Source organism: Lithobates pipiens, unplaced genomic scaffold (genome assembly GCF_037356315.1).
Source record: "Lithobates pipiens isolate NorthernLeopardFrog02 unplaced genomic scaffold, aLitPip1_a1.2 Scaffold_16, whole genome shotgun sequence".
NCBI lineage: Eukaryota > Metazoa > Chordata > Amphibia > Anura > Ranidae > Lithobates > Lithobates pipiens.
In genome coordinates, this window is record NW_027507748.1 from 259814411 (window position 1) to 259841539 (window position 27129).

A 27129-nucleotide genomic window follows, 5' to 3' on the forward strand; every position below is an offset into this window, starting at 1 on the left:
GCGCTGGTTCTCGTGCTGGCTGCAATAGGAAAATGGCACATTTTCCAATAGCAGCGAGCGCGAGAAATAAGGGACAATGTCACCTCTCTAATAAGACCTGCATGCCTTCAGGGGCATACCAGGCCCTTAGATCTGGTAGGTATTTTAAGGGGAACCCCCTACGCCGAAAAAACGGTTCCCCCCAAAATCCATACCAGACCGTTATCCGAACATGCAGCTCGGCCGGTAAGGAAAGGGGGTGGGGACAAGCGAGCTCTCCCCCCCTCTGAGCTGTACCAGGCCACATGCCCTCAACATGGGGGGTGGGTGCTTTGGTGAAGGGGGGCGCCCTGTGGTCCCCCACCCCAAAGCACTTTGTCCCCATGTTGATCAGGACAAGGGCCTCTTCCCAACAACCCTGGCCGTTGGTTGTCAGGGTCTGTGGGCTTATTAGAATCTGGGAGCCCCCTTTAATAAGGGGGCCCCCAGATCCCGGCCCCCTACCCTATGTGAATAAGTATGGGGTACATTGCACCCCTACCCATTCACCTGGGGAAAAGATTCAATAAAAAAAAAACACACTACACAGGTTTTTAAAGTAATTTATTAGACAGCTCCGGTGGTCTTCTTCCGACTTTGGGGGTCTCTTCCGACTCCTTTGCGCTCTCCAGTTCTTCTCCTGCTCTCTCTGGTGTCTTCTCCCATTCTCCGGTTCTTCTTCCGGGCTCCTCTGCTATCTTCTTCCAGCTCTTTTACTAGCGGAGGAGCCCGGTCTCCTCCGTCCTTCTTCCCTCTTCTCTTTTCTTCCAATGTTGACATGACACTCTCTCCCGCTGAAATGCCACGTGCGAAGTGCGCGGCGACTTATATAGGCATAAGGGGCAGGATCACCGGGTGATGTCACGCGGTGACCCCTCCCCTTATGACGTCACAGTCCCAGCATGCCCCGAGACCTGAAGTCAGCGCTCACACAGCATTACAGTGGGAGAGAGCGTTGTGTCAACATCGGAAGAAAAGAGGGAAGAAGGATTCAGAAGACCGAGCCACCTCTAGCAAAAGAGCTAGAAGAAGATAGCGAAGGAGCCGGGAGAAGACACCGGAGAGCAGGAGAAGAGGCCGGAGAGCGCAGAGAAGAACTGGAGAGCACGAAGGAGTCGGAAGAAGACCCCAGGACGGCGACAACAACAAAGGAGAAAGCTGAGCTCCTCCGCTAGCAAAAGAGCGGCAAAAGAGCAGAAGATAGCAGAGGAGCCCGGCGATAAGACCCCCAAAATCGAAAGAAGACTCCAGGAGCTGCCTAATAAATAACTTTGAAAACCTGTGTTGTGTGGTTTTTATTATTGACACTTTTTTCCCCAGGTGAATGGGTAGTGGTACGATGTACCACATACTCACATAAGGTGGGGGGCCGGGATCTTGGGGCCTCCTTATTAAAGGGGACTCCCGGATTCCAATAAGTCCCCCGTCTGCAGACCCCGACAACCAACAGCCAGGGTTGTCAGGAAGAGGCCCTTGTCCTCATCAACAAGGGGACAAGCTGCTTTGGGGTGGGGGGGCCGCAGGGTGCCCCCCTTCCCCAAAGCATCCACCCCCCCATGTTGAGGACATGCGGCCTGGTATGGCTCAGGAGGGGGGGGCACTCGCTCGTCCCCAGACCCTTTCCTGACTGGCTGGGCTGCCTGCTCGGATAAGGGTCTGGTATGGATTTTCCCTTATAATCCACACCTGACTTAAGGGCCTGGTATGCCTCTGGAGGGGGAACCCATGTCGTTTTTTATTTAAAATTTGGTGTGGAATTCTCCCTTAAGATTCATATCAAATACAGTGCCTGGTATTGGCAGGAATCCAATCGCACCAGTGTGAACCCAGCCTCAATGTCAGCAATGCTTATCGCTCATCGGGAAAGGAAAATAAACAGTTTTCCTTTCTTGATGTAAGCCGGCTCAGCGCTGGCTCCCACACGGGGCTCGCAAGGTGTCAATCTCGCCGATAAAAGTGACAAGATTGACACAATATCGTGGGCACCTGTAGCTTTTTAACACCTTTTTCTGATACTTTTTAAACAGCTTTTTATTTTCTTTGCTTCCTTCAACCCACTAATTAAGGGGAGTGGTTAATTAGTCACAGGTGCTTGAGGCCTATATAACCTTCCGTAGAACTCATTGTAAGCCTGCACATCTTTGAGTCTGCTGGAACTCTGTCCAAGTGGAACTGGTCTAAGTGGTGAGTTAAAAACCAGTTAGTGCAACTGGTCTAAGTGGTGAGTTAAATACCAGAGTTAGTGGAACTGGTCTAAGTGGTGAGTTAAAAACCAGAGTTAAAAACAGGAGGTTATAACATTGCTCAAAGTACCTGTGTAGTGTGAGTACCTGAGTGTTGTCTGAGTAGTGTGTGTGGATCGTTAGTACTTGTGTATTGTGTAATTGCGTACTGCGAGTGCACGTAGGTCTGCGAGTGCACATAGGTTTGCGAGTGTACATAGGTCTGCGAGTACACGTAGTTAGGCAAGTGTATGTAGTTCTACAAGTGTTCTACAAGTGGTCTGCAAGTGCACGTAGGTCTACGAGTGCATATAGGTCTGCAAGTGCACATAGGTATGCGAGTACCTGTGTATTGTCTTGTTGCGTATTAGTGTCAAGAAGTTAGTTAGGTAATTTGGACAGGGTAAAATAAGGACGGCTAAGATAGAACATGAAAGACACACAGCGGAGGAGAGCAAAAAAAATCCCAATAAATTATTTTAGTATGTAAACAGTAAAAAAGGGAGGACAGACCATATTGGGCCCATAAAGAATGAAGAAGGACATCTGGTTATAAAGGATGGGGAGATGGCGAAGGTATTGAATTATTCTTCTCCTCAGTCTTCATGAGGGAATCAGCGGGCTTCAGTAACCAAACCTGCAGTATTTATCCTCATGACACATCACAGGAAGCACCTCCATGGTTAACAGAGGACAGAATTAAAATTAGATTTAGGAAACTTAACATTAATAAATCACTGGGACCAGATTGTTTGCATCCAAGGGTACTTAGGGAACTCAGTCAAGTAATTGCCAGACCATTGTTCCTAATTTTTACTGACAGTCTACTGCCTGGAATGGTACCAGCTGATTGGAGAAAAGCCAATGTAGCACCAATATTTAAAAAGGGTCCAAAATACATCCCTGGGAATTACAGACCGGTTAGCATCCATGCAATGCCAAGCTGCTGCTAACAAGGCAAACAGAATATTGGCATGCATTAAAAAGAGGATCAACTCCAGAGATAAAACGATAATTTTCCTGCTCTACAAGACTCTGGTCCGGCCGCACCTAGAGTATGCTGTCCAGTTCTGGGCACCAGTCCTCAGGAAGGATGTACTGGAAATGGAACGAGTACAAAGAAGGGCAACAAAGCTAATAAAGGGTATGGAGGATATTAGTTATAAGGAAAGGTTGTGAGCACTGAACTTATTCTCTCTGGAGAAGAGACGCTTGAAAGGGGATATGATTTCAATATAAAAATAACATACTGGTGACCCCACAATAGGGATAAAACTTTTTGCAGAAGGGAGTTTAACAAGACTCGTGGCTACTCATTAAAATTTGAAAAAAAGAGGTTTAACCTTAACCTACGTGGAGGGTTCTTTACTGTAAGAGCGGCAAGGATGTGGACACATGTGGTGGTCTCAGCGGGGGGCATTGATGTGGTGGTCTCAGCGGGGGGCATTGATATTTCAAGAAGCTATTAGATAAGCACCTGAACGACCGCAACATAGAGGGATATACAATGTAATACTGACATAATCACACACATAGGTTGGACTTGATGGACTTGTGTCTTTTTTCAACCTCACCTACTATGTAGCTATATGTAACTATGCATAAAGCCATTGCTGGTATGAAGAGTCCAGGCTCCCGCCAGCTCCCGTCAGCCCATCTTGTGGCCGCTAGGCAGCACTCCACACTTGGTATAAAGGTCCCACACTAGATGCGTGTCAGAGTGGCTCAGGTAAGCCTACGATTAAGTACTGAGATGTTGTGCCCTCAGTCCTGCAGACTGTTCCACACCATCCAGACTGCGACAGGTCCCGACAAAGCTGGGGACTCCCAGCAAAACGTGTTGATGTGATGCCCCTGTACATCTGACACCATTCCTTGCATCCCTCATCTCCATCGCAGGACGACATAGCGTAGAACAGTCTGAAGGACTGATAGCACAAAATCCCAGCACTTGATTGTAGGCTTACCGGAGCTGCTCTCACACACATCTAGTGTGAGACCTTTATACTAAGCGTGGCGTGCTGCCTAGCGGCCATTAGGCGAGCTGAGGGGTGCTAGCAGAAGCCTGGACTCTTCATACCAGCAGCGGCTTTATGCTTGGAGCTTTCATTGAGGAAGTGTTCATGTTTCTTGTCTCTCAGCTAGCTAATATTTCATTGCCGTAGCCTGCTGTTACATACTGTATACTGTATGGTGCTCAGCTATCTCTCCTTCAACTGCTTGGACTGTGGCTCATCTACTCATTTGACATCAGCACTTTCAATATAGCCTTATATAAGGGACTGCTCAACATTTTGATGCACAATTATTTCAGCCTCAGTCTGTAGCCCTCTGGACAGTTGATTACTGCACATATTGCCATTCTAAGGCCATGTTATCTACAAGGCTATCCGGCTAACGGTGGATGGTGCACCCAGTTTTTCTTATCCAGTTTTTTATGTGGATGTATGAATGGTGCCTAGATGTTAATTTGGCGAGAAAACATTGTCTTTTTTAAATGGTGGAAGGTGGAGGTTTGATTTTTCATTGTGTCATATTTTTCTACAATAAACTTTTATAATTTTTTTAGACTTGTTTGCTTTTCATTTATTTGGGTACTATATCCCTGTGGCTCAACTCCGGGGTAATTTGGGCTATACCCCTTTTTTCTTGGTACAGTTCAGTTTATTCTGGGACATGCCCAGTGTGCGTATCCCGGAATGCTTTGCCAGTGTCCAAACACTTGACGGTATAATAATGCAGGGTCTATGAATACTTTGCCTATGTTATGTACTGTACCTTTCAGATACATATTTTATGAGTTTAGAGTTTGGTTTAGTTCATCTTTATTTAAAAAAGTAATGGGGGAGCTTTACTAAAACTGGTGCACACAGAATCTGGTGCAGCTGTGCATAGTAATCAATCAGCTTCTAGGATTTATTGTCAAAGCTTAAGGCCCCTTTCACACTGGGGCATTTTTCAGGCGCTACAGCGATATAAATAGTGCCTGTATAGCACCTGAAAAAATCTGGCCCCTTTCACTCCAGTGTGAAAGCCGGAGGGCTTTCACACTGGAGAGGTGCGCTAGCAGGACGGTGAAAAAAGTCCTGCTAGCCGCATCTTTGGAGCAGTGAAGGAGCAATGTATTCGCCGCTCCTAAACCACTCCTACCCATTGAAATCAATGGGACAGCGCGGCTATACTGCTGGCAAAGCGCTGCTGCAGTGGCACTTTGTGAGCGGTTTTAACCCTTTTTCGCCTGGGTTAAAACCGCCCTGCTAATGGCCGCATACCGCTGCTAAAATGACTAAAAATAGCGCTGCTTTACCACCGGCGCCGCCCCAGTGTGAAAGAGGCCTAATTGAGCAAGCAGATGTTAGAAGCAGATTGGCTACTATGCACAGCTGCACCAGATTCTCTGTGCACTAGTTTTGTAAATCTCCCTCATTGGGGGAGTTCTGAAAGATGAACTTCCAGCAAATACAAGAAAAACACTTTAATGCAGTTATTTCTACAACAACTTGAATGACAAATTTTGCAAATAAAAAATGTATATGATAGATGTGGTTAATATTAGGGTTGCACCAATACTAGTATCGGTATCAGTGCTCATACCGAGCATTTGCAAATGCTTTGATGCCTAATCTGATACCTGGGAAGTCAGGGGGTGTTTGGTGCGGCTGTGGGCGCCGCTACAAGCCCCAATCTCCCTGTATAGATTTCACTAAAGCAGCTGCCAGCCGCTTCTCCTCCTCTCTCTACCACAGCTTTCAGCTGCTTTATTAAAATCTATACAGGGAGATTGGGACTTGTAACGGCCCCCACCACCGCACTGTCTCCTGTGTCCTCCATTTCCTCCTCAATGCTCCTAAGGTTCCCCCCACCATGTCCTCCTCCAGTCCCCCTCCGTGTCATCCTCTGCTCCTTCTCCGCTCCCCCTCCATGTCCTCCTCTGGTCCCCCTGTCCCAGATCTGTCAGAATGGAGAGCAGAGGAAGGAAGCGGTAAATGTGTAATTTACTGGCTCCTTCCTTTTCTGAATGCACAGAGTCAGTGATCACTGACTGTCCATTCATAACTGAGCATACGATGCTTCAGTTTATGAATGGAGAGGAGCCCATGTCTCCTCTCCATTCATCTTCAGTGCAGATGAGGCTACAGAGAAACGGGCCTGGGGAATCTGTGTCATCAGTCCCTTTACCTGCCTCAAAGGGAAGATATTAAAACCCTGATATCTCACCAAAACCCCCCTCCTCAACAGGGTTGATTAAAAAAAATGATAACATTTTAATAAATATTTAAAAGTAAAATTGTAAAAATAATAAAAATAAAAATAAAAAACACTGACACTAACAACTCCCCCCCCCCAAAAAAAAAGAATAGCATTGTAAAAATAATTAACAAAAAATATATAAATTGTAACAAATAAAATTGTAAAAAATAAATAAAATGAAAATAAACAACTACTGACACAGTCTACACCTCATCAACACCACCTATCAGCGCTTGTCAGTGCTACTGTCACAAAAAAAAAAGAAGTATCGGGTATCGGTATCGCTACTTGTACTTGGTCTTAAAAAAGTGGTACTGGTGCAACCCTAGTTAATATAAAAAAAAAATCAGTATATGAAGTATTTTTTCTTTCATAGGCATTTATATTTTGCCATATTTACCTGCAGACCAGGCTGTTAATTGACACTGATAGGAGTATTTCATGTGACAATGCAGTTTACATCTAGTGTATTCAGATATATTTAGTCATTGAAGATATACCATCTTCAATGACACAAGGAATCCCTCTCCGTTATCGTTTCCCGCTCACCCCATTCGTGTTGTTTATCTGTTTTGGACCCCAGATTTGTAACTTGACATTTACCACTTAGTTTACTTATTTCAATAATAATGTTATTTTCAGACACATTGCACTTAAATTTGTAAGTAATGTATTCATTTATACAGACAAGTCTGTAATCAAACATTTAAAATCTATAAACCAAATGAGCTGAGTTGTGTGGTAAGTCTTAGGATCCAAATGACTCACGTGTTCTAAAAACAGGTGCAGTTCTGGATGACTAGCAGGATTCACAGTCACTTCAAAAAGAGGCAGGAAAATGTTCTCCAAAATCTCCTGGAAATTATTAACCTGCTTTTTACTTCGGAACACATCACTGATGGGAGAGCAAAATGGAAAAGAAATGTTAAATGATAAAAAAACACATTACATATATCTGAAAACAGGTTTAAAAAGAAGATTATCTCACTACAGCCTATTAGGCAGAGTTGATTTGCTTAAGGAATGGAACATGTTCACTTTGTAAAGTGAGTTTTCACCTACCTTTGTGAATGAGATGAAGCTAAGTGAAAATTCATGATTTTTGTTTGCACATAGATGTATGACTGAAGTTAGCAAGATTCATCTTAGTCACTAAGCTAATTTAAAATTCACTTTGCAAAGTATTCTATTCCTTTAGAAAATGAACCCCATATTTTAATACATCATCTACATTAAGTGTCTATGTAACATTCACAGATCAGCCATGAAACATACAGTAAATCTGGGTAAATAGTTTTAACTGTTCTTACATCTAAAACTTTTTTCAGTAATAATTTGCAAACCGCTAAGGCAAACTTATGCTCTGTGAATGCAGGCACAAGCGCACTGCAGCCTGCAACCAGTAGCAGGATTTGTTACACAGTGTAGAGCCTCACTTGCCATATGCTAATGTAAACATAAAATTGTAGTAAAGTCTTTGTGTTTTAAAATCTACTGACAGGCAGGGTTTTTATAACAGAAGAGACCTCTGCACAGCTCAGATTATAGTCTGCTCTGTGTGCTGTGGCAATGTGACTCCCGTGCACATGTGCAAGAGTTACGTCACCACAGCCTGGCCACTCAAGTGTCCGAAGATGGGAAACCTGGAAAGAACACTGGGGGAAGATGGAAGCGTCGGGGGAGCCATGACATCGTTACGCTGAAGGGCTCCTTTTGTAGGTAAGTCTATCAAAATATGCTAGCATGCAGTGCATAGTTGCCTTCTCTAACTGACACTTTTATCAAGATCTGATTGCTCACTGCCTACATGGTTCATTAGCAGATGCCAGATTGGTGACCCTCAGGAATAGGTCCATACAAAAACCCCACAGTCGTAGAGCCAAAGTTTTGGTTTGGGCACTGATTCTCCCGTTTGGCACTCACCTTGGCACATGGTGCAAGGACAGTGGTTAGCTGCAGGGTGTAATACAAATCCGGAGAGGTGGTTCATTCCTTGAAGACCCCTTTCAGGGTATGCCCACCATAATGGGTGAACTGGACTGAACTGGTCCCTGAACAGGATCAGCAATCTACACAATGTAAGACAGGGTTTCACTGTACCTTTTAACATACTGGTTCCTGGCTTGCATATCTTGATGGCACTGTAGTATATACTACATCCTTATCCTACAAGACATACAGCAGAGCTGCGCACACAAGCAGCCAATGGCTCCCGCTGCTCTCACTGAAGTCCAGTGAGAAGGGAGAGAGAGAGCAGCCACTCTCGAGCACAGTGCTGGATCAAGATCAGGCTCAGGTAAGTAAGGGCTGCATCTAAAAGGTTTTTTTACCGTAATGCAAAGCATTTACAACCACTTTAAGGAAGTTACTTCTCTACCCTCTACTCTCTATATGACTTAACCACTTGCCGACCGCCGCACGACGATATACGTCGGCAGAATGGCACGGGCAGGCATATGGGCGTATATATAAGTCCCTGCCTTCCCGAGGGTGGGGGGCCCGATCGGGCCCCCCCCCGGTGCCTGCGGCGGTCGGTATTCATTCGGGAGTGATCCGGGATGAGGGGGCGGCCATTCATTCATGGCCACCCCCTCGCGATCGCTCCAGACGAATAGAAATGCTCCGTGACATCACTTCCTCTCCTGTAATGTAAACACAGGAGAGGAAGTGATGTAATCTCTCCTCCGTGTCGGTATTTTTCATTCCGGCACCGAGGAGAGAGGATCGGTGAGTTGCACCAACACACCACACGTACAGTAGAACATGCCAGGCACACTCACACCCCCCCTTTACCCCCCGATTACCCCTGCCCCCCCAGTCACAGTGACACCAATTGCATTTTTTATTTTTTGCATTGGTGTCATTTGTGACTGTAATAACTGTTAGGGCAGTTAGGGTTAGCCCCCTTTAGTTCTAATGTGCCCGCCTAACCCCCCCAATAAAGGTTTAACCCCGTGATCACCCCCCGTCGCCAGTGTCACTAAGGCTGGGTTCACATTGCAGCGGTTTATGAGAACGAATGTGATTCGCACCGCACTGCAGTGCAAATCACATCCGATCTCTGTGCGATTCGAGTTCAGCCATACAGATAGTATGGCTGAATTCGCGCCGCACCCGCCGCAAATTCACACGGGACCCTTTTTTTGGTCCGCAGCAGAATCGGATCGCATGGGTGTTCACACCATGCGATCCGAGTTTGCAGATCGCACTGCGATATGCGAACTGATCTGGGGGTGTCATTAACATTTCACTGACACTCCCAGCAGTTCGCATAGGGCAGTGTGAACTGCCGCCGGGAGGCATGCGATGCGGGAACCCGCCGCGGATTCGTGGCGTTCCCGCATCGCTCCAGTGTGAACCCAGCCTAATAAGCGATCATTTTTCTGATCGCTGTATTAGTGTCACAGGTGATGCTAGTTAGGCAGGTAGGTATTTAGGTTCGCCGCAACTTTTTATAGTTGGGACCCATATACTACCGCACTGGGCCAGGGACCCCCATATACTACCACATAAAGCCCCCTGATTGCCCCCTAGTTAACCCTTTCACCAGTGATCACCATATAACGGTTACAGGTGACGATGGTTGGTTAGTTATTTTTTTATAGTTTGAGGGCACCTGCCATTTATTACCTAGTTTCACTAGTGTACCCCTAAATTTAGGGGTGTCTACTTTCCAAAATGGGGTCATTTGGGGGGCGTTTGTGCCATCTTGGCATTTTATGGCCTTCAAAACTGTAACGCCCTTAGAAAGCCTGAAGGCGGTGCTTGGTTTTCGGGGCCCCGTACGCGGCTAGGCTCCCAAAAAGTCCCACATATGTGGTATCCCCGTACTCAGGAGAAGCAGCAGAATTTATTTTGGGGTGTCATTTCACATATGCCCATGGCATGCGTGAGCAATATATCATTTAGTGACAACTTTGTGAAAAAAATAAATAAAATAAAAAAGTTTGTAATTTTCCTGCAACTTGTGGCAAAATATAAAATATTCCATGGACTCAACATGCCTCTCAGCAAATAGCTTGGGGTGTCTACTTTCTAAAATGGGGTCATTTGTGGGAGTTTTGTGCCATCTTGGCATTTTATGGCCTTCAAAACTGTAATAGGTAGTGAGGAGTGAAGTCAAATATTTACGCCCTTAGAAAACCTGAAGGCGGTTCTTGGCTTTCGGGGCCCCGTACGCAGCTAGGCTCCCAAAAAATCCCACACATGTGGTATCCCCGTACTCAGGAGAAGCAGCAGAATTTATTTTGGGGTGTCATTTCACATATGCCCATGGCATGTGTGAGCAATATATCATTTAGTGACAACTTTGTGAAAAAAAAAAAATTAAAGTTTGTAATTTTCCCGCAACTTGTGGCAAAATATAAAATATTCCATGGACTCAACATGCCTCTCAGCAAATAGCTTGGGGTGTCTACTTTCTAAAATGGGGTCATTTGTGGGGGTTTTGTGCCATCTTGGCATTTTATGCCCTTCAAAACTGTAATAGGTAGTGAGGAGTGAAGTCAAATATTTACGCCCTTAGAAAACCTGAAGGCGGTTCTTGGCTTTCGGGGCCCCGTACGCGGCTAGGCTCCCAAAAAATCCCACACATGTGGTATCCCCGTACTCAGGAGAAGCAGCAGAATTTATTTTGGGGTGTCATTTCACATATGCCCATAGCATGTGTGAGCAATATATCATTTAGTGACAACTTTGTGTAAAAAAAAAAAAAATATTTTTTTTTTGTCATTATTCAATCGCTTGAGGCAAAAAAATAAAATATTCAATGGGCTCAACATGCCACTTATCAATTTCCTTAGGGGGTCTACTTTCCAAAATGGGGTCATTTGGGGGGGTTTTGTACTGCCCTGCCATTTTAGCACCTCAAGAAATGAGATAGGCAGTCGTAAACTAAAAGCTGCGTAAATTCCAGAAAACGTACCTTAGTTTGTAGATGTGACAACTTTTGCGCAAACCAATAAATATACAGTTATTGACTTTTTTTTTTTACCAAAGACATGTGGCTGAATACATTTTGGCCTAAATGTATGACTAAAATTGAGTTTATTGGATTTTTCTAATAACAAAAATAGAAAATATCATTTTTTTTCAAAATTTGCGGTCTTTTTCCATTTATATCGCAAAAAATAAAAATCGCAGAGGCAATCAAATACCATCAAAAGAAAGCTCTATTTGTGGGAAGAAAAGGACGCAAATTTTGTTTGGGTACAACATTGCATGACCGCGCAATTACCAGTTAAAGCAGCGCAGTGCCAAATTGTAAAAAGACCTCTGGTCATTTACCAGCAAAATGGTCCGGTCTGAAAGTGGTTAAGCAATACAACCTCCGTATACTAAAAAAACCTCTAGGAAGAGAACCTTCTGTAGAAAGCCTTTTCCACCCTGGATCATGCAAGCTTGGCCTTATACAATGATTGGCCAAACTCATGGCAATTACTTTTCATCAAGATCATCTTGTATTCTAGAATTTACCAAAAATGGTCCATCACCAAGATGGACCTGGCACTTATTGGGGACATTACCATCCCTATTGATGGGGGCTTAAAGACTCCTCTAAAAACCTGCCCTGCATTAGAGGGACCAGTCCTACATCTGGCCGTTGTCACCTTAACAATTGACCAAACTGAGTACAGTATAAGTGGGCCACAGAAATTTATGATGACTTTTCTCCTGACAGAGACAAACCAAATCTTTTATTAAAGATGGTATTTATTGATTGTAAAATTGTACAAGGTACAGATGCCATAACAATAAATTTAAGACATCCTTTTACAGAATCCATGCCCTGTGTAATTCGTATACAGTACATATCCATTACAATGTGAAGCCTGACTATATCATATTAAGGTATGTGATAGAAGCAAACATAATAAGACAGGGTCTAACAGGAAGCCAGTTGGGTTACATATTGAGAAGAGAGTTAGTTCAAGGCCCCCAAATTTTCTCAAAACTTTTTGGAGACCCCCTATTAGTGTATGTAAGTTGGTACAGTGGGAGAGCAGAACTGATCAGCTGTTTCCACTCTGAGAGGATTGGCCAAAATGACCTCTTACAGATGATGAAGGTATTCTTTTTGGCATACAAGTAGAGTATAAGCATTCGTTTTTTGGCATGGGAACTAACCGGCAGATCCTGCACCAGCCCGAACAGTTAGACTCTAGGGTACTGAATATTTGGGAGACCCATAGCTAACACAATAAATTTGCATACTTGCAACCAAAATCCTTGTATTTGTGGGCATAACCACAGAGCATAAAAGAAATTGAGTCCTTGACCACACAATCGGAAGCAAAGAGGGATGTTTCTAACCCCCAGACTCTACATGCGTTGGGGAGTGCAGTATATTTAATAAAATAGCTTTAGCTTAAGTTGTATGAGCCTTTCCTTGGAGGAAATTACAGATGTCATATACAGTATCTCAGAAAAGTGAGTACACCCCTCACATTTGTGTAAATATGTTATTATATCTTTTCATGTGACAACACTGAAGAAATGACACTTTGCTATAATGTAAAGTAGTGAGTGTACAGCTTGTATAACTGTGTAAATTTGCTGTCCCCTCAAAATAACTCAACACACAGCCATTAATGTCTAAACCGCTAGCAACAAAAGTGAGTACACCCCTAAGTGAAAATGTTTAAATGGGCCCAAAGTGTCAATATTGTGTGTGGCCACCATTATTTTCTAGCACAGTCTTAACCCTCTTGGGCATTGAGTTCACCAGAGCTTCACAGACTGCCACTGGATTCCTCTTCCACTCCTCCATGACGACATCACGGAGCTGGTGGATGTTAGAGACCTTGTGCTCCACCACCTTCTGTTTGAGGATGCCCCACAGATGCTCAATAGGGTTTAGGTCTGGAGACATGCTTGGCTAGTCCATCACCTTTACCCTCAGCATCTTTAGCAAGTCAGCGGTCGCCTTGGAGGTGTGTTTGCGGTCGTTATGTTGGCCTAGGCCGCGTACACACGCGCGGACTGTTCGCCCAACCTTGTCCGCTGAACAGTGTTTGGGCGGACAGTCCGCTCGTGTGTGGGGCTTCAGCGGACAGTTTCAGCGGACAGTTGGCCGAACAAGGTCTTACGGAAATTCCGAAAAACTGTCCGCTGAAACAAGGTTTCAGCGGACTGTTCGCTCGTGTGTAGGCTTGTTCGGCCAACTAAGTCTCGCGCATGCTCAGAAAGGATTTCCACGTCGGAAGGTTGCATTGCAGTGTATAGGACGTCGTATTTTTCGTCCCGTCGTACGTGCCGTTCACGTCATCGCGCACGGTTTCAGCAAACTGTTCGTCCGTCGTGTGTGGCCATGTCCGCCCATGCTAAGTTTGAGCGGACTGTTCGCTCAAACTGTTGGACGGACAAAGTTGGGCCAACAGTCCGCGCGTGTGTACGCGGCCCTAGTCTCCGAAGGGAGGGGCACATGCTCTGCTTCAGTACGTCACAGTACATGTTGGCATTCATGGTTCCCTCAATGAACTGTAGCTCCCCAGCGCTGGCAGCACTCAAGCAGCCCCAGACCATGACACTCCCACCACAATGCTTAACTGTAGGCAAGACACACTTGTCTTTGTACTCCTCACCTGGTTGCTACCACACACGATTGACACCATCTGACTAAAATAAGCTTGGGGAGTCAAGGGGGGGGGGGGGTCCGAAAACCAGTCAGTATCTGATGTGACCACCATTTGCCTCACACAGTCCAGCACATCTCCTTCGCATAGAGGTGATTAGGTTGTTGATTGTGGCTTGTGGAATGTTGGTCCATTCCTCTTCAATGGCTGTGCGAAGTAGCTGGATATTGGCAGGAACTGGAACACGCTGTCATATACGCAGATCCAGAGCATCCCAAACATGCTCAATGGGTGACATGTCCGGAGAGTATGCTGGCCATGCAAAAACTGGGATGTTTTCAGCTTCCAGGAATTGTGTACAGACCCTTGCAACAATGGGCCATGCATTATCATGCTGCAACATGAGGTGATGGTCGTGGATGAATGACACAATGGACCCCAGGCTCTTGTCACGGTATCTCTGTGCATTCATTCATTGATGGGCCAATGGACGGTTAAAATATTGGATGAGAACCTTCTTCCCTCAGCCAGAACACTGACAATGGGTCGTGGATGGGTCTTGCAGGATGACAATGCCCCAAAACATACCACCAAGACAACAAAGGAGTGGTTCAAGAAGAAGCATATTAAGGTCATGGAGTCGCCTAGCCAGTCTCCAGACCTTAATCCTATAGACAATTTATGGAGGAAGCTGAAACTTCAAGTTGCCATGCAACAGCCCAAAAATCTTAAGGATTTAGAGATCTGTAAAGAATAGTCGACCAAAATCACTCCTAAAATGTGTGCAAACTTGGTAACCAACTACAAGAAATGTCTTACCTCTGTGCTTGCCAACAAGCATTTCTCCACCAAGTACTAAGTAATGTTTTGCTTGGGGATCAAATAATTATTTTATTTACTAACTGCAACTCAAATTATAACATTTGTAAATGTGTTTTTTTTCTGGATGTTTGGTTGATATTCTTTCTCTATCATTTAACATACACCAATGATAAAAATGATAGACCCTTAATTTCTTTGAAAGTAGGCAAACTTTACAAAATCAAATTATTTTCCCCACTGTATGTGTGTGTGTGTGTGTGTGTGTGTGTGTGTGTGTGTGTGTGTATATATATATATATATATATATATATATATATATATATATATATAGTGACATTATGAAAGGTGTGGTTATTGAGGGACGTTATATTTCACCTTGCATGCTTTCATTTGCTGAGAGAGTGCAATCTGGTCCTGGTTTTACCAGCCACCTTGGCAGGGTTTGTTCCGAAACAGATTTTAGGAACTTTGCTTTGTAAGAGCAAATGTTTGCATGATAGTTGTTTTGTGGGTGACTGGTTTTTGTTTATGTTATTTTTATGCAACCTTTAAAAATAAACCTGCTACAAGTCAGATATTAAGAAACCTGCCGTGTGGACTACCTTTTTCCCAGGGAAGGTGAAAAAAAAAAAAAATTATATATATATATATATATATATATATATATATATATATATATATGAGAGAGCTTAGAAGGCTGGCCGCCTGTATTTGTGGGAGGAGTCTGAGGGGTATATATCCCTCCTTCTCTATCTGAGCCGGCATCGGTTCATTTTCAGGATCGCATATTATTTCCGGATTGTTTGGGAAACCCCTCCTGCCCACCCACCCTACCATGCCAGTATCATTGATGGGGCTCCCACCCACCACCATGCCAGTATCATCTGGGGGAGGCCCGTCCACCCACCTTCCACACCAGTATAATCAAGGGGGGCTGATGGTATCAACAGGGGGGAGGCCCGAAATCCCACCTTTCACACCGGTATAATCAGCAGGGGGCCCGCATCGGATGACAGGTATCTTGCCAGGCCGGAGGAGGGGGCCGGCCATCACTCACACCATGCCTCCAGTGCTCAAGGATTTCCAGGGGGTTTGTCAGTAGGCCCACCCACCTGTCTGCTTACTCAGGCTGGGCATCCATAGGGAGGCCCCCTCATTGCTCAGCTGTTAGTCCTGGTTGGTTTGGGTTGGGGGGTGCAGATAATGGTGGGGGGTTCCGACAACGGTGGGGATGCTGTATGGGAGTGCCAACTGGGGGGGGGGGATGCTTGTGTGTCCCTCATTGCTACTTATTATGCTTGGGCCGGGGACCGCCCGCCCTCTGCATGCCTCCATTGCTCAGGATTTCCAAGGGGTAGGGGTGGGGGTGCCGGTAACGGGGGGGGGGGCTGCTTGTGTGTCCACAGATAATTCCAGTGCATGTGGACTTCACCATGTATTTGCATGGCCATGATCTGGCACACCGTCCAATCAGCAGGTTGTCTCCGCCCTCTTGGCATGGTAACTCTTTCCTTACCAGTTTCTGTCGTGGCAGTGAGGATTTTTCTAGTACTCACACAGGGACTTGTGACAACGGAGGGTTCACAATCACAGGGGGAGAGTGCAGACCAGGGGGGGGGGGGGTCACTGAGGGAAAGTACTGAGGAGAAGGGGGCTCCATGGTCTTTCATGGTTCATGGTTCATGAAAGACCATGGAGCGTGCTTTCAGTCTCAGCGTGTTTCAGTCAGTGTGTTTTCAGTCAGCGTGTTTTCAGTCTCACATGGTTAGTCACAGCATGTTCAGTCATAGCGTGTTTCTGTTGCAGCGTGTTTCTGTCGCAGCGTGTTTCTGTCATGGCACGTTCAGTTACAACGGTGGCTGTCATTCATGTTTCTGTCACAAACTGTTCTGTCATAGCATGTTTAGTCCACAGCAGTTGCTGTTGAAGCGTGTTCAGGCACAATGGTGCTGTTGCAGCGTGTTTAGTTTCTATCGTGTTCAGTCTCAACGAGTGCCATGTCGGCGTGGTCAGTTAGCAAGTTCAGTCACAACGATTCTCTCATAGTGTGTCCCCTCATAGTGGGTGCAGTCCTGAGGTTCCAGTCATAGCGTGTTCCTGTCATAGCGTGTTTTCTGTCATAAAGGTCATGTCGTAGCCATGCAGTTTCAGCATACACCATAAGCCATTTCATCTTCATTTGTTTCCATGTCATCATACCTTTCATTTATGTTTATGTTTACCTGAGTTTAGTTAATTAGTGCTCACATCTCAGGATCTGTCACGTCTACAGCTCAATATGGGTTGAGGTTTCGTTTTTTTAAATGATTGTTGACCACAATCGTCTCGCCCGTATACCATACGTCATATGATGCACGTTTCATTTCATTACACCTGTATGACTACCTACCCTGCCTGTGGGTACTTTAGCCCCGAGTGTTCAGTTTAATCACCTGTCTCTGCGCTGCAAGTTTCTCAGGCTCATTCACTACATATCGGGGGGCGTCATCAGGTCTCTTTCATGCGCTATAGTCTTCTCATTACTGCTCACATCCTCATACTCATGTAGGCACAGAGAAGTGATGTTCTCATGTCTGGTTGTCTACACTTTCTCTACTTTGTGTTTTCTTGGGTTTGGGCATGCTGCACGTTTCGGAATCAACTATTTCACGTTCATTCGTCAACCCCATGTGGGGCTTCAGTGCATGGTAGCACTCCGTCATTTAGGAGTTGGTCTATTCTTCAGCAGACAGCAGTGCTTGTCACGGGGGGTTTTCCTTTACCAACCACAGCCGTGACAGCGGTACGTTTCGGATTCTTTCCAATTCCATCCAAGCTACTCCCATCCACCAGCATAGATCATGTTCTGGGCACAAGTCTTTAAATACAGATTCATGTGGGCTGAATATGCTCTCCACGGCTGGTTCCGGTTTCAAGACAGGATGGCAGTGATCAAAGCTCGCTTGGTCTGAGGTGGGGTGTCAGCGCACCCCCTGCTTCCCTACAGGCAAGGTCCGCATCCCCTTAATCCATCGGTCTTGTTAGGCTTTTGGTTCAATATGTCTGAGCCAAGTAATGTTCCTTGTCAGGCAGCCCCTGCCGGAGGAATTTTCAGGCCTACACGCAGGCCTCATCTCTATCTCATCTGAGTCTTTCGTATGTAGTATCTCAGGTTCAGCAGACAGTCATGTTTTCTTTGCCAACCAAGTTACTGGAGGCAGTAAAGGGGTGTTTGGTCTGGCTCTTCACTTTCGTTCTGATGATAGGGGACGGCTCCCCTATCATTTTTCTGACATTGATTTTTTTTCCTTTTGTTTAACTGCCTTTTTCCTGCGGGAATTTCTTCACTCGAGGTACTCGTCCGTGGGTTTGTCGATTTAGCACTTTCTACAGGTGGGGGGTTCATGGTTGTCCAGCCGATGCCACCATATGCTTTGAAGCTACTTCCATCAGACCTGTCCGCTGGTAGCGCAAGTCAATGGCCAGGTGTCATTTCACCGCTGGGTTACCCTTCTGAAAGAAGCAGTCCTTGCTTTGACTCCTTTACCAGGCACTCCTTTGGATCTTGGGTACCTGCAGGGGGTCAGGGGTTAGTTCAGTCAAGTTGATGTCCTGTTGGGTGGAAACCCTGGACCACACAGGGATCTGCAGTTTCGTGGATATGTGTGCCAATGTCACCTTGATGGCCCACAAGGTCCGGGCCATTTCATCGTTATTCTTGGTTTCACTCTCGGCGCAATCTCTCGATTGCAGGGTTGCTTGGAGGAATGTTCAGGTACGTTAAACTGTTCATCGTTGTCCGATCCTCAGCCATTCAGAAAAGGGGGGGCTTACAGTTACTTTGCGTTTGCTGTGTCATGCCATGAGACTTATTGCCCAGGATGGAGTCTGGCCCTCTTTTCCCCTGTTTCAAGTCTCTGACTCGGTTTTCAGGTCACGAACGTAAGCACGACCCGATCAGTATCATGTGGGACCAGTTTCTGTGTGTCTGGTATGGTTTCCCTATTTTATCGATGCATATTGCCACACGTTTTGGGCCTTATCCGCCAACACGATCATCCATATCTATCAGGTATCCAGCACTTCAGACCCCTGCAAACTCCTGGCAGTTTGTTCATTTTTGCAGCTTACAGACAGACAGACAGGCCAGGGGTTCGTGGGAATTTCATAGGGCTACTCTATTGATGTCCAATTTGATGTGTTCAATCCTCTCTGCTATTTTTGCAGGAGTCCCTCAGGTCAGCCCTCGCTCCCCTTCCCCAGGGCGTATCCTCTCAATCCAACAGTTTGTTCTCATGGCTGCGTTTTCCCAGGAATTAGGCTTAATCCAAACCATGTACGGGATACTGATTTGGGTTCTGGGCAGTTGCGCAGGTTCCAAACAGGGGGTCCATTCTTATCAATTCAGGGGACGCTGGTTTCTTCCTGTTACAGCTGATGCCTACTGGATCCATATACAGAAGGCATCCGGGCATGCGCAACTCCACTAGACAGATTTTTACCGACCCTTCATCAAGCTTTCTTATCACACCTACTTTCATGTCTTTTTGCCCTTTTACAGGCTCACTGACCAGCTAGGCCAAGGCACACCTCAGGCCTTAGTAGTTAGGGTATCGCATTGCCAGTGAAGACTGACTACAAGTTAGAAGGCTGGCCGCCTGTATTTTTGGGGCATCTGTGGGGTATCCTCAAATTTAAGGTGGAGGAGCACAAGTTCTTTAACATCCACCAGCTCCATGATGTCGTCATGGAGGAGTGGAAGACACTCCTTACACTGTTATACAAGCTATACACGCACTACTTTACATTGCAGCAAAGTGTAATTTCTTCAGTGTTGTCACATCAAAAGATAGAATAAAATATTTACACAAATGTGAGGGGTGTACTCACTTCTGTGAAATGCTGTATATGTATATAGTTACTGCCAAGTTCCTGTCTTTGCTAATGGGTGCATCAAGTAGCAATATCTTGTCATTTACAAAGCATATACATTTTAAAAGGTCATAGTTTTCAGCTTTGCTTCTCACGATTTTTTTTTCCTGGCATGAACGTTGGACTAAAAATGGTAGAATATTAAATTGGGACTACATACTATTTTGTAAGATACACACAAACACGGGGAGACCATGCAAACTCTATAGAGATTTATAAAATGATCGTGTTTTACTTTGGGATCACTTTTATAAAACTTACTTTAGCATGGACCACAAGACAGGGTATATGAGAAGGATAAAGAATAAATACAGAAAATCTGATTACATTGCATATGAATTACTCACAAAAGTCGTGGAACTTGCACAAGCCATCGAACATTGTTTGAGTGCACTTTATGACTGACAGCCCAGTAAGCTAAACTGTCCCATTCTTTGCGAGACCGACCATATATTGATAGGCGCAGTTCTGCATTCTGATATTTGCTCTCCTCCAAGTCAGACATCACTTCCTGTAAAAGAGCTACAACATCTTAGAACATATCCTAAAAACCTGCCCAAATTAAACAAGGTTTAAAATATGACAGGCCTCATCAATGAAAATCAAATAAAGCATTCCTATGAAAATTTTTCATTGAGGCACTTCTATTTTAAAAAAAACAAAAAAGTCAGGCCGCGTACACACGGGCGGACTGTTCGCCCAACTTTGTCCGCTGAACAGTGTTTGGGCGGACAGTCCGCTCGTGTGTGGGCTATCAGCGGACAGTTTCAGCGGACAGTTTGATGGACAAGGTTTTTCGGAAATTCCGTAAAACTGTCCGCTGAAACCTTGTTTCAGCGAACAGTCCGCTCGTGTGTAGGCTTGTTCGTCAAACAAAGTTGCGCGCATGCTCAGAAAGGATTTTCATGCCGAAAGTTATAATGCAGTGTATAGGACGTCGTATTTTTCGCCCCGTCGTACGTGCCGTTCACGTCATCGCGCACGGTTTCAGCAAACTGTTCGTCCGTCGTGTGTGGCCATGTCCGTCCATGCTAAGTTTGAGCGGACTGTTTGCCGAAACTGTTGGACGGACAAAGTTGGGCGAACAGTCCGCGCGTGTGTACGCGGCCTTATAAAGCTTTTTTTCTTTTGGAGTACTAGCCTGAATTCGGTATTAGGCCATTATTCAGTGTTGTAGTAATTTGACTGACAAATTTTCAGGCATGCAACACAGTAGCCAAATTAATTTTTACACAACTTTTTGAGACAGACAGAGCTTTTTTTGGGTGCATTTATTAACCATTGTTTTTTTTATATTTTTTACTATATACAGGAAAAAGACCAACATTAAAAAAAGGCCTGCTAGCCTTATTTTTTGTCATAACACATCAATAAAATGCCAGGGTAGTATGAAAAACCCAAATGATCTCAATTTGTACAGTAGACACCCTAAACATTTTTTGCCACAATTTTTTGCAAATCAACATACATGCAAGCAGTGAATTTGTTAAAACATGGAACTTGGTAATACAGGAAATCATGAAATGTAAGAGGCCATACAGAGAGGAGACAGGAGCAGCATAGCAGTCGAGGGAGGATCTTCATTGAAGGGAGGCCATAAGGCAGTCGGAATTGAGTACAAGTAATCACCAGAGCATCTACTGTAAAGGCCAGAGGATACTTGTTCCTGGCTATGAATCTAGTTGTTGTTGAACTTGGAGAGCAGGATGTCCACATCTGCCCCGTTTTTTAATGGGAATTAAAAAAATTATGGAGGCTTCTTGAATCAATGTTGACCATGCTTACAGCTGCAACCTTACCGATTTGAAACCCCAAGACAGGCTTCTTAATATCTCTGCTCATTGGCATAGGCTTCTCCATTTGCTATTCTAGGAGATTTTGAGGGTTTTGTGGCAACCATGAATAAAATTTTAGATGATCCAAATCGCAGCACAACTACTGAAGCTATTTTATCAAACTTGTGTGAAGGGAAATGTCCTGTTGGTGAATATGCTGCTAAATTTAGTAGATGGGTAACTGATACCACTTGGAATGACAGTGTAAAGCCCTTTCACTTTAGAAAAGTGACTTTCCGATGATATAAAAGATAAACTATCCAGAATAGATACGTCAAGTGAGATCCATTACGCAACCCTTGTCTTCCGTAACAGAAGGAGAAAATTCCATTGTCCGTTGTCACCATGCCATGGCTGGGCTCAGTCCTTCCTTCTAAGCCCTTGTATACACGGTCGGAGATTCCGACAACCAAATCCATCGGATTTTGTCCGTCGGATTTTGTCCGAAACTGTTGCATACACACGGTCGGACAAAGTTGTCGGAAAATCCGACGTGATTACGTTATTTCGTTACGACTGGACTACGTTCACGCTAGTAGCCAATAGCTTTGGTGTAGGAATTTGATCTGAGCATGCGTGGCACTTTGTCCGATCGGAATTCTCTACACATGATCGGAGTATGTCCGATCGGAGGATTTTGTCGGAAAATATTTCCGCCAAGTTGGAAAAGTTGGTCCGTCAGATATTCCGACGGAAACCGTCCGATGCAGACCACACACAGTCGGAATATCCGACAAAACGCTCCGATAGGGAACATTCCGACGGAATCTCCGACCGTGTGTACAAGGGCTTAGAGCTCTGTGCTCAGCTGTCGGTTAATTGCCAGTACTCTTCATTCCACAGTGACTCACCTGGTCTTCATTTCCTGCTTATCAGCTAGCCCTGCTATTTAAACTGCCTGGATCAGATCTCCTGTGCCTTCGCCTGGTCAAAATATTCAGATACACTTTGCTGTTTTTTCCTGTTAAAGACTTTTTCCTGGTTTGCTGAAGAAAATTTCATCACCCAAATACCTAAACTATCCCCAGTACATATGGAGACAGTGGATGGATCTCTACTCATCTCTACAGTAATCACTCATGAGACTGTTCGGTTAAGTATCAAGCCTGGACACCAAATTTTAATATCTTACAATCTGATCTCTTCTCCTCAATTTCCTATTTATATAAGAATACCATGGATATCAATTCATAACCCCATTATTGACTGGATGACCAGAAACCTTGCCTTTTGAACATTGTCAGTTACACTGTCTAAAGAAGGACATCTCATCTGCTATTATCCGAGTGACATAGACTACACACAATATCAGACTTTCTGGCAACAAATGTCCGATGGGAGTTTGTTGTCGGAAATTCCGACCATGTGTAGGCTCCATTGGACAATAGTGCGGTGGCCTACGCCGCCACAGCGGACTCACGGGCTAATCTTCACCCACCGAACATACACGCAGGTACGTCCGCTGCACACCCCTCTGCCTGCCATATCTACAACAATTTGCTTTAGATATAAAAAGTACCCGGTCAGCGGCAATATCTGACCTAAAAACTGACATTAGAGCTGTCGCTTCCCGCCTGGAAAATGTGGAGTTGGCCGCCATGACACACAGTGCTGCCATCCACTAAGTTCAGAGGGTCACAAATGCACATACACAGCACTTTATGGACATGCACAGGCATATGGAAGACTTGGACAACAGGGGTCGCAGACGCAATCTGTGCATTAGAGGCATCCCAGAATCAGTGGAAAATCCTCAAGTGCAAACTGTAGTGTGGGCCATTTTTTTAACACCCTGTTAGGCAGACCACCTGATGCCCCAGTTGAGATGGAAAGATGCCACAGAACACTTCGGCCTAGGGGAAGAGACACTGACCCTCCCAGAGACGTAATATGCTGTCTTGTCAGCTTCACTCAGAAAGAGGAAATACTGCGACTTGCCCGCAACCATGCCCACTTGGAACATGAAGGGGCGCACATTCAGTTATTTCAGGACCTCTCCACCATCACTCTTCAGCACAGAAGAGACCTGCACCCACTCCTTCAAGTCCTGTGGGAAAGACGCATACCCTATCAGTGAAAGTTCCCTTTCTGCCTGCAAGCTATGAATGGAAATTGAATAGCACTATTGGGAATACCTGTGGATCTATCATTGTTCTGATGCCACAGCAACCAGATCATACATCGGGTACTCAGTCCACAGGACTTTGTCACGACAAGGGGAAGGGGAGGGCTCCTTTTTGTAAACACTCCTATAACCCTTGGATCCTAGGCCCAACTCCCCTGCATCACTGAAGGAACTCGCTTCACATGGGGCCCTGAGTACACCTTGGGGGGATGCTTGCTCCCCTCACCTTGCTATATTATAGTGGACTGGCAAACTACAGAAGGAAGCTACCCATGAATGCGGAAGAGGCTTGCCCTCTTCCCTATCTAGCCTATACCTGTTACAAGGTTTTCATCACCCATGCGGTTCAGCAACTATATCAGGGGCCCGGGGGACACTACGATAAAAGCGACAGAGGCTCCATGAATAACAACCTTTACAATGCTCTCCTTTCGTTGGTCCCTGGGGACCTCTCGGGACAGCTCAAGCCTTTGCAGGAAATACAGGGCTGAAACTGTGGTACATTTCTAATCTTTCACAAATCCAGAGTAGCGAAGCCTGGGTGATAGAGTGTCTATACTTGTTCTATTGTTAGGCTTCTTCTCCATCTCAGGGAGGCAGGATCCTCTGAAAACAACCAACATAGTTTTCCTCTGCCTTGTCCCCCTTTTACCCCCTGACTAGGTTGTTCAGCAGGACTAGGATAACCTCTGGTACATACTTCCCATACAAGGGAAGCCTACCTCATAAGGGTACCAGGTATCATTTAGATTACTGAGCACCTTTTGGGCAACTACAAGCCAAAGGTAGGCTCTACTCTCCTTATTCTTTACACTCTTTCCTTCTCCCCTCTCTAACCTCCCAGTTTCAAAATATTTTTAACCAGTTTCAAAATATTTATTTAGAAACGTATAAAAAAGAATGTATATAAAAAACATGAAATGTTTAAGCACATCTAAAAGCTTTTACACGGTTATATACATAAATATACAATATAGTTAATTCGTTTCTCACAACTGATGCGTTTCAGAGTATAAAGTACCTCTTCTTCAGGGATGAGAGCAAGGAGAAACCTTATTTCTAAAACAGAATAATAAATACATGAACATGTAATAATAACACTAGTATTTGATAACATACAGTATCGGAAAGTAACACTTACAAATGTTATGGCGGTGTGTTCAACATTTCAACAATTGTATCTTTAAAAGCATATGAGGGGACAGGTGCCTATCAGATTGTCACCGTGGAGATCTCAGTGGCATGAGCATGTGTAGATGATGACCTTTTTACAGCTGTCACCTAATGTATTTATTATTCTATTTTAAAAATATGGTTTCTCCTTGCTCTCCACCCTGAAGAAGGAGGCAACTTTATATATAAAGTACTAACTATATTGCATATTTATGTATATAACGGTGTAAAAGCGTTAAGATGTGCTTAAACATTTCATGTTTTTTTATATACATTCTTCTTTATACTTTTCTAAATAAATATTTTGAAACCATTTCATATATGTTATTTAAACTTTTTGATTTAGCTTGTGCCTTAAAAGTCCACCACACAGGGGATTTTTTTATTTTCTCACTCTAAAAATGAGGACATTGCCAGGCAGTTCTATTCCTTTTATAGCAAACTGTATGACCTCAATTCAAATGAGACTCACCCTACAGCAGTAAATACACATTCAGAGTTGATAAGAGACTTTCTCTGGAAATATAGTCCCCAAGCACTAGCGACTGATGACTGGAAGGCTCTAGAAGCCCCGTTATTGATCGAGGAATGGCAGGGGGCCTTGAAGACCACAAAGCCATGCAAAAGTCCGGGGCCAGGAGGCTTCACGGCCCAATATTATAAAAGCTTTGCGAACCTCCTGGCTCTGGGTTTCCTCAAGGACTGTAACACTCTGTCTGATACCCCTTGCTCTTCTAGAAGCTTGTTAGAAGCATAAATCTCCGTAATACCCAAGGATAATAAGAACCCCACGAATGTAGCCAATTATCGACCGATCTCCCTTCTAAATGTTGATGTCAAAGTATTCTCAAAGATTATTGCAACCCGATTGACCTACCATGTACCAGCATGGGTGGGTCTCGACCAACTTGGCTTCGTCCCTGTTAGAGAAGCCAGAGATAATACCATTAAAGCTCTGAACTTACATCACTGGCTTACCTCTACCCAACGAAGTGTTCGTCCTGGCAATGGATGCGGACAAGGCGTTTAACCGGGTGGCTTGGGATTACATGAACGCAACCTTAGAGGCACTGGGCCTGGGGAGCTGTATGAGGGCTTTTAACGGGTCGCTGTACACCAACCCCACAGCAAGGGTTCGTATCAGTGGCCACCTGTCAGGCGCTTTCTCCATCCATAACGGAACCAGACAGGGATGCCCCCTTTCACCGATACTATACATTCTCACCTTAGAACCCCTCCTTTGTTGCATCCGGGCAAACCCGAACATAAAAGGAATTGAAGTCCACCAGCGAGAATATAACATCGCTGCCTTTGCGGATGACATCTTGCTCTTCCTTTCATCCCCATTGACATCCATACCCACCCTATTACAGGTCCTAGAACAGTTCCAATGTATCTCAAACCTAAAAAATAATTGCGCCAAATCCTTTGCATTAAATATTTCCCTACCTAGCAAGCTGGTACACCTATATCAGGAACTTCCCCTTCCTTTGGAAGACTGAGGCCATTACGTATCTAGGCATCCAACTACCTTGCAGACTTATACGCAAAGAACTTTCTACCAGCACTGAAGTCGATACAACAGGACTTGAACAGATGGGATGTTCCCACTGTGTACTAATTTGGACGGGCCTCAATTCTGAAAATGACGGTTTTCCCCCGCCTACTGTACAAATTGCAGACCAACCAGTTAGCCTTTTCTTTGAGGAAACAAGGCGGCACGGATTGGATGGGCTAAGCTGGTCCTTCCAAAATCGGGGGTGGCATATCGTGGAGCCTTAAAAATCAGTAGCACCTTCCTTTTGATCTACTGGTCCTATTCTTTCAGAAAATATATGGTTTGGGAGGGCTTTTACAAACTTTGAAAGCTGTAAGGGAAAAATAAAAAAAACTTCTGATTTTTTGAGAAATTAGGTTATTTACATTTTTGTGTATGTAAATTTTTCCCCATTTTGCAAAAGGCGTAATTTAAAATTGACAAATATTCCTTTTTTATTAACTTTTTTATTAACAGGTTAAGCTTTTATATTTACTGGGAATTTAGCAGGAATTGTGGTGTTTATATCTGTTAATTAGAGATGGTCCCGATGTTCAAGTCGAAAATAAGTTTGACTCCAACATCGGGTGTTCATTTGCTCGCAAACAAACCAAACATATGGGGCTCTCTGATTGGCCAAAGCATGCACCTGAACTGCATG

The 27129-nt window shown here is 44.7% G+C and overlaps 1 protein-coding gene across 4 annotated transcripts in view; it reads right to left on the bottom strand.

Moving 5' to 3' along the window:
• Nucleotides 1-27129, bottom strand: part of AMPD2 (adenosine monophosphate deaminase 2) — a 304820-nt gene that overhangs the window by 62634 nt on the left and 215057 nt on the right. For all 4 annotated transcript variants that reach the window (XM_077481332.1, XM_077481334.1, XM_077481335.1 and 1 more), the window contains exons 12-13: nt 20146-20309; nt 7260-7386 (exon numbers count right to left, since the gene is read on the bottom strand). In XM_077481332.1, coding sequence (XP_077337458.1) covers nt 7260-7386; nt 20146-20309 — 291 coding nt within the window. The remainder of the gene's footprint in view (nt 1-7259; nt 7387-20145; nt 20310-27129) is intronic.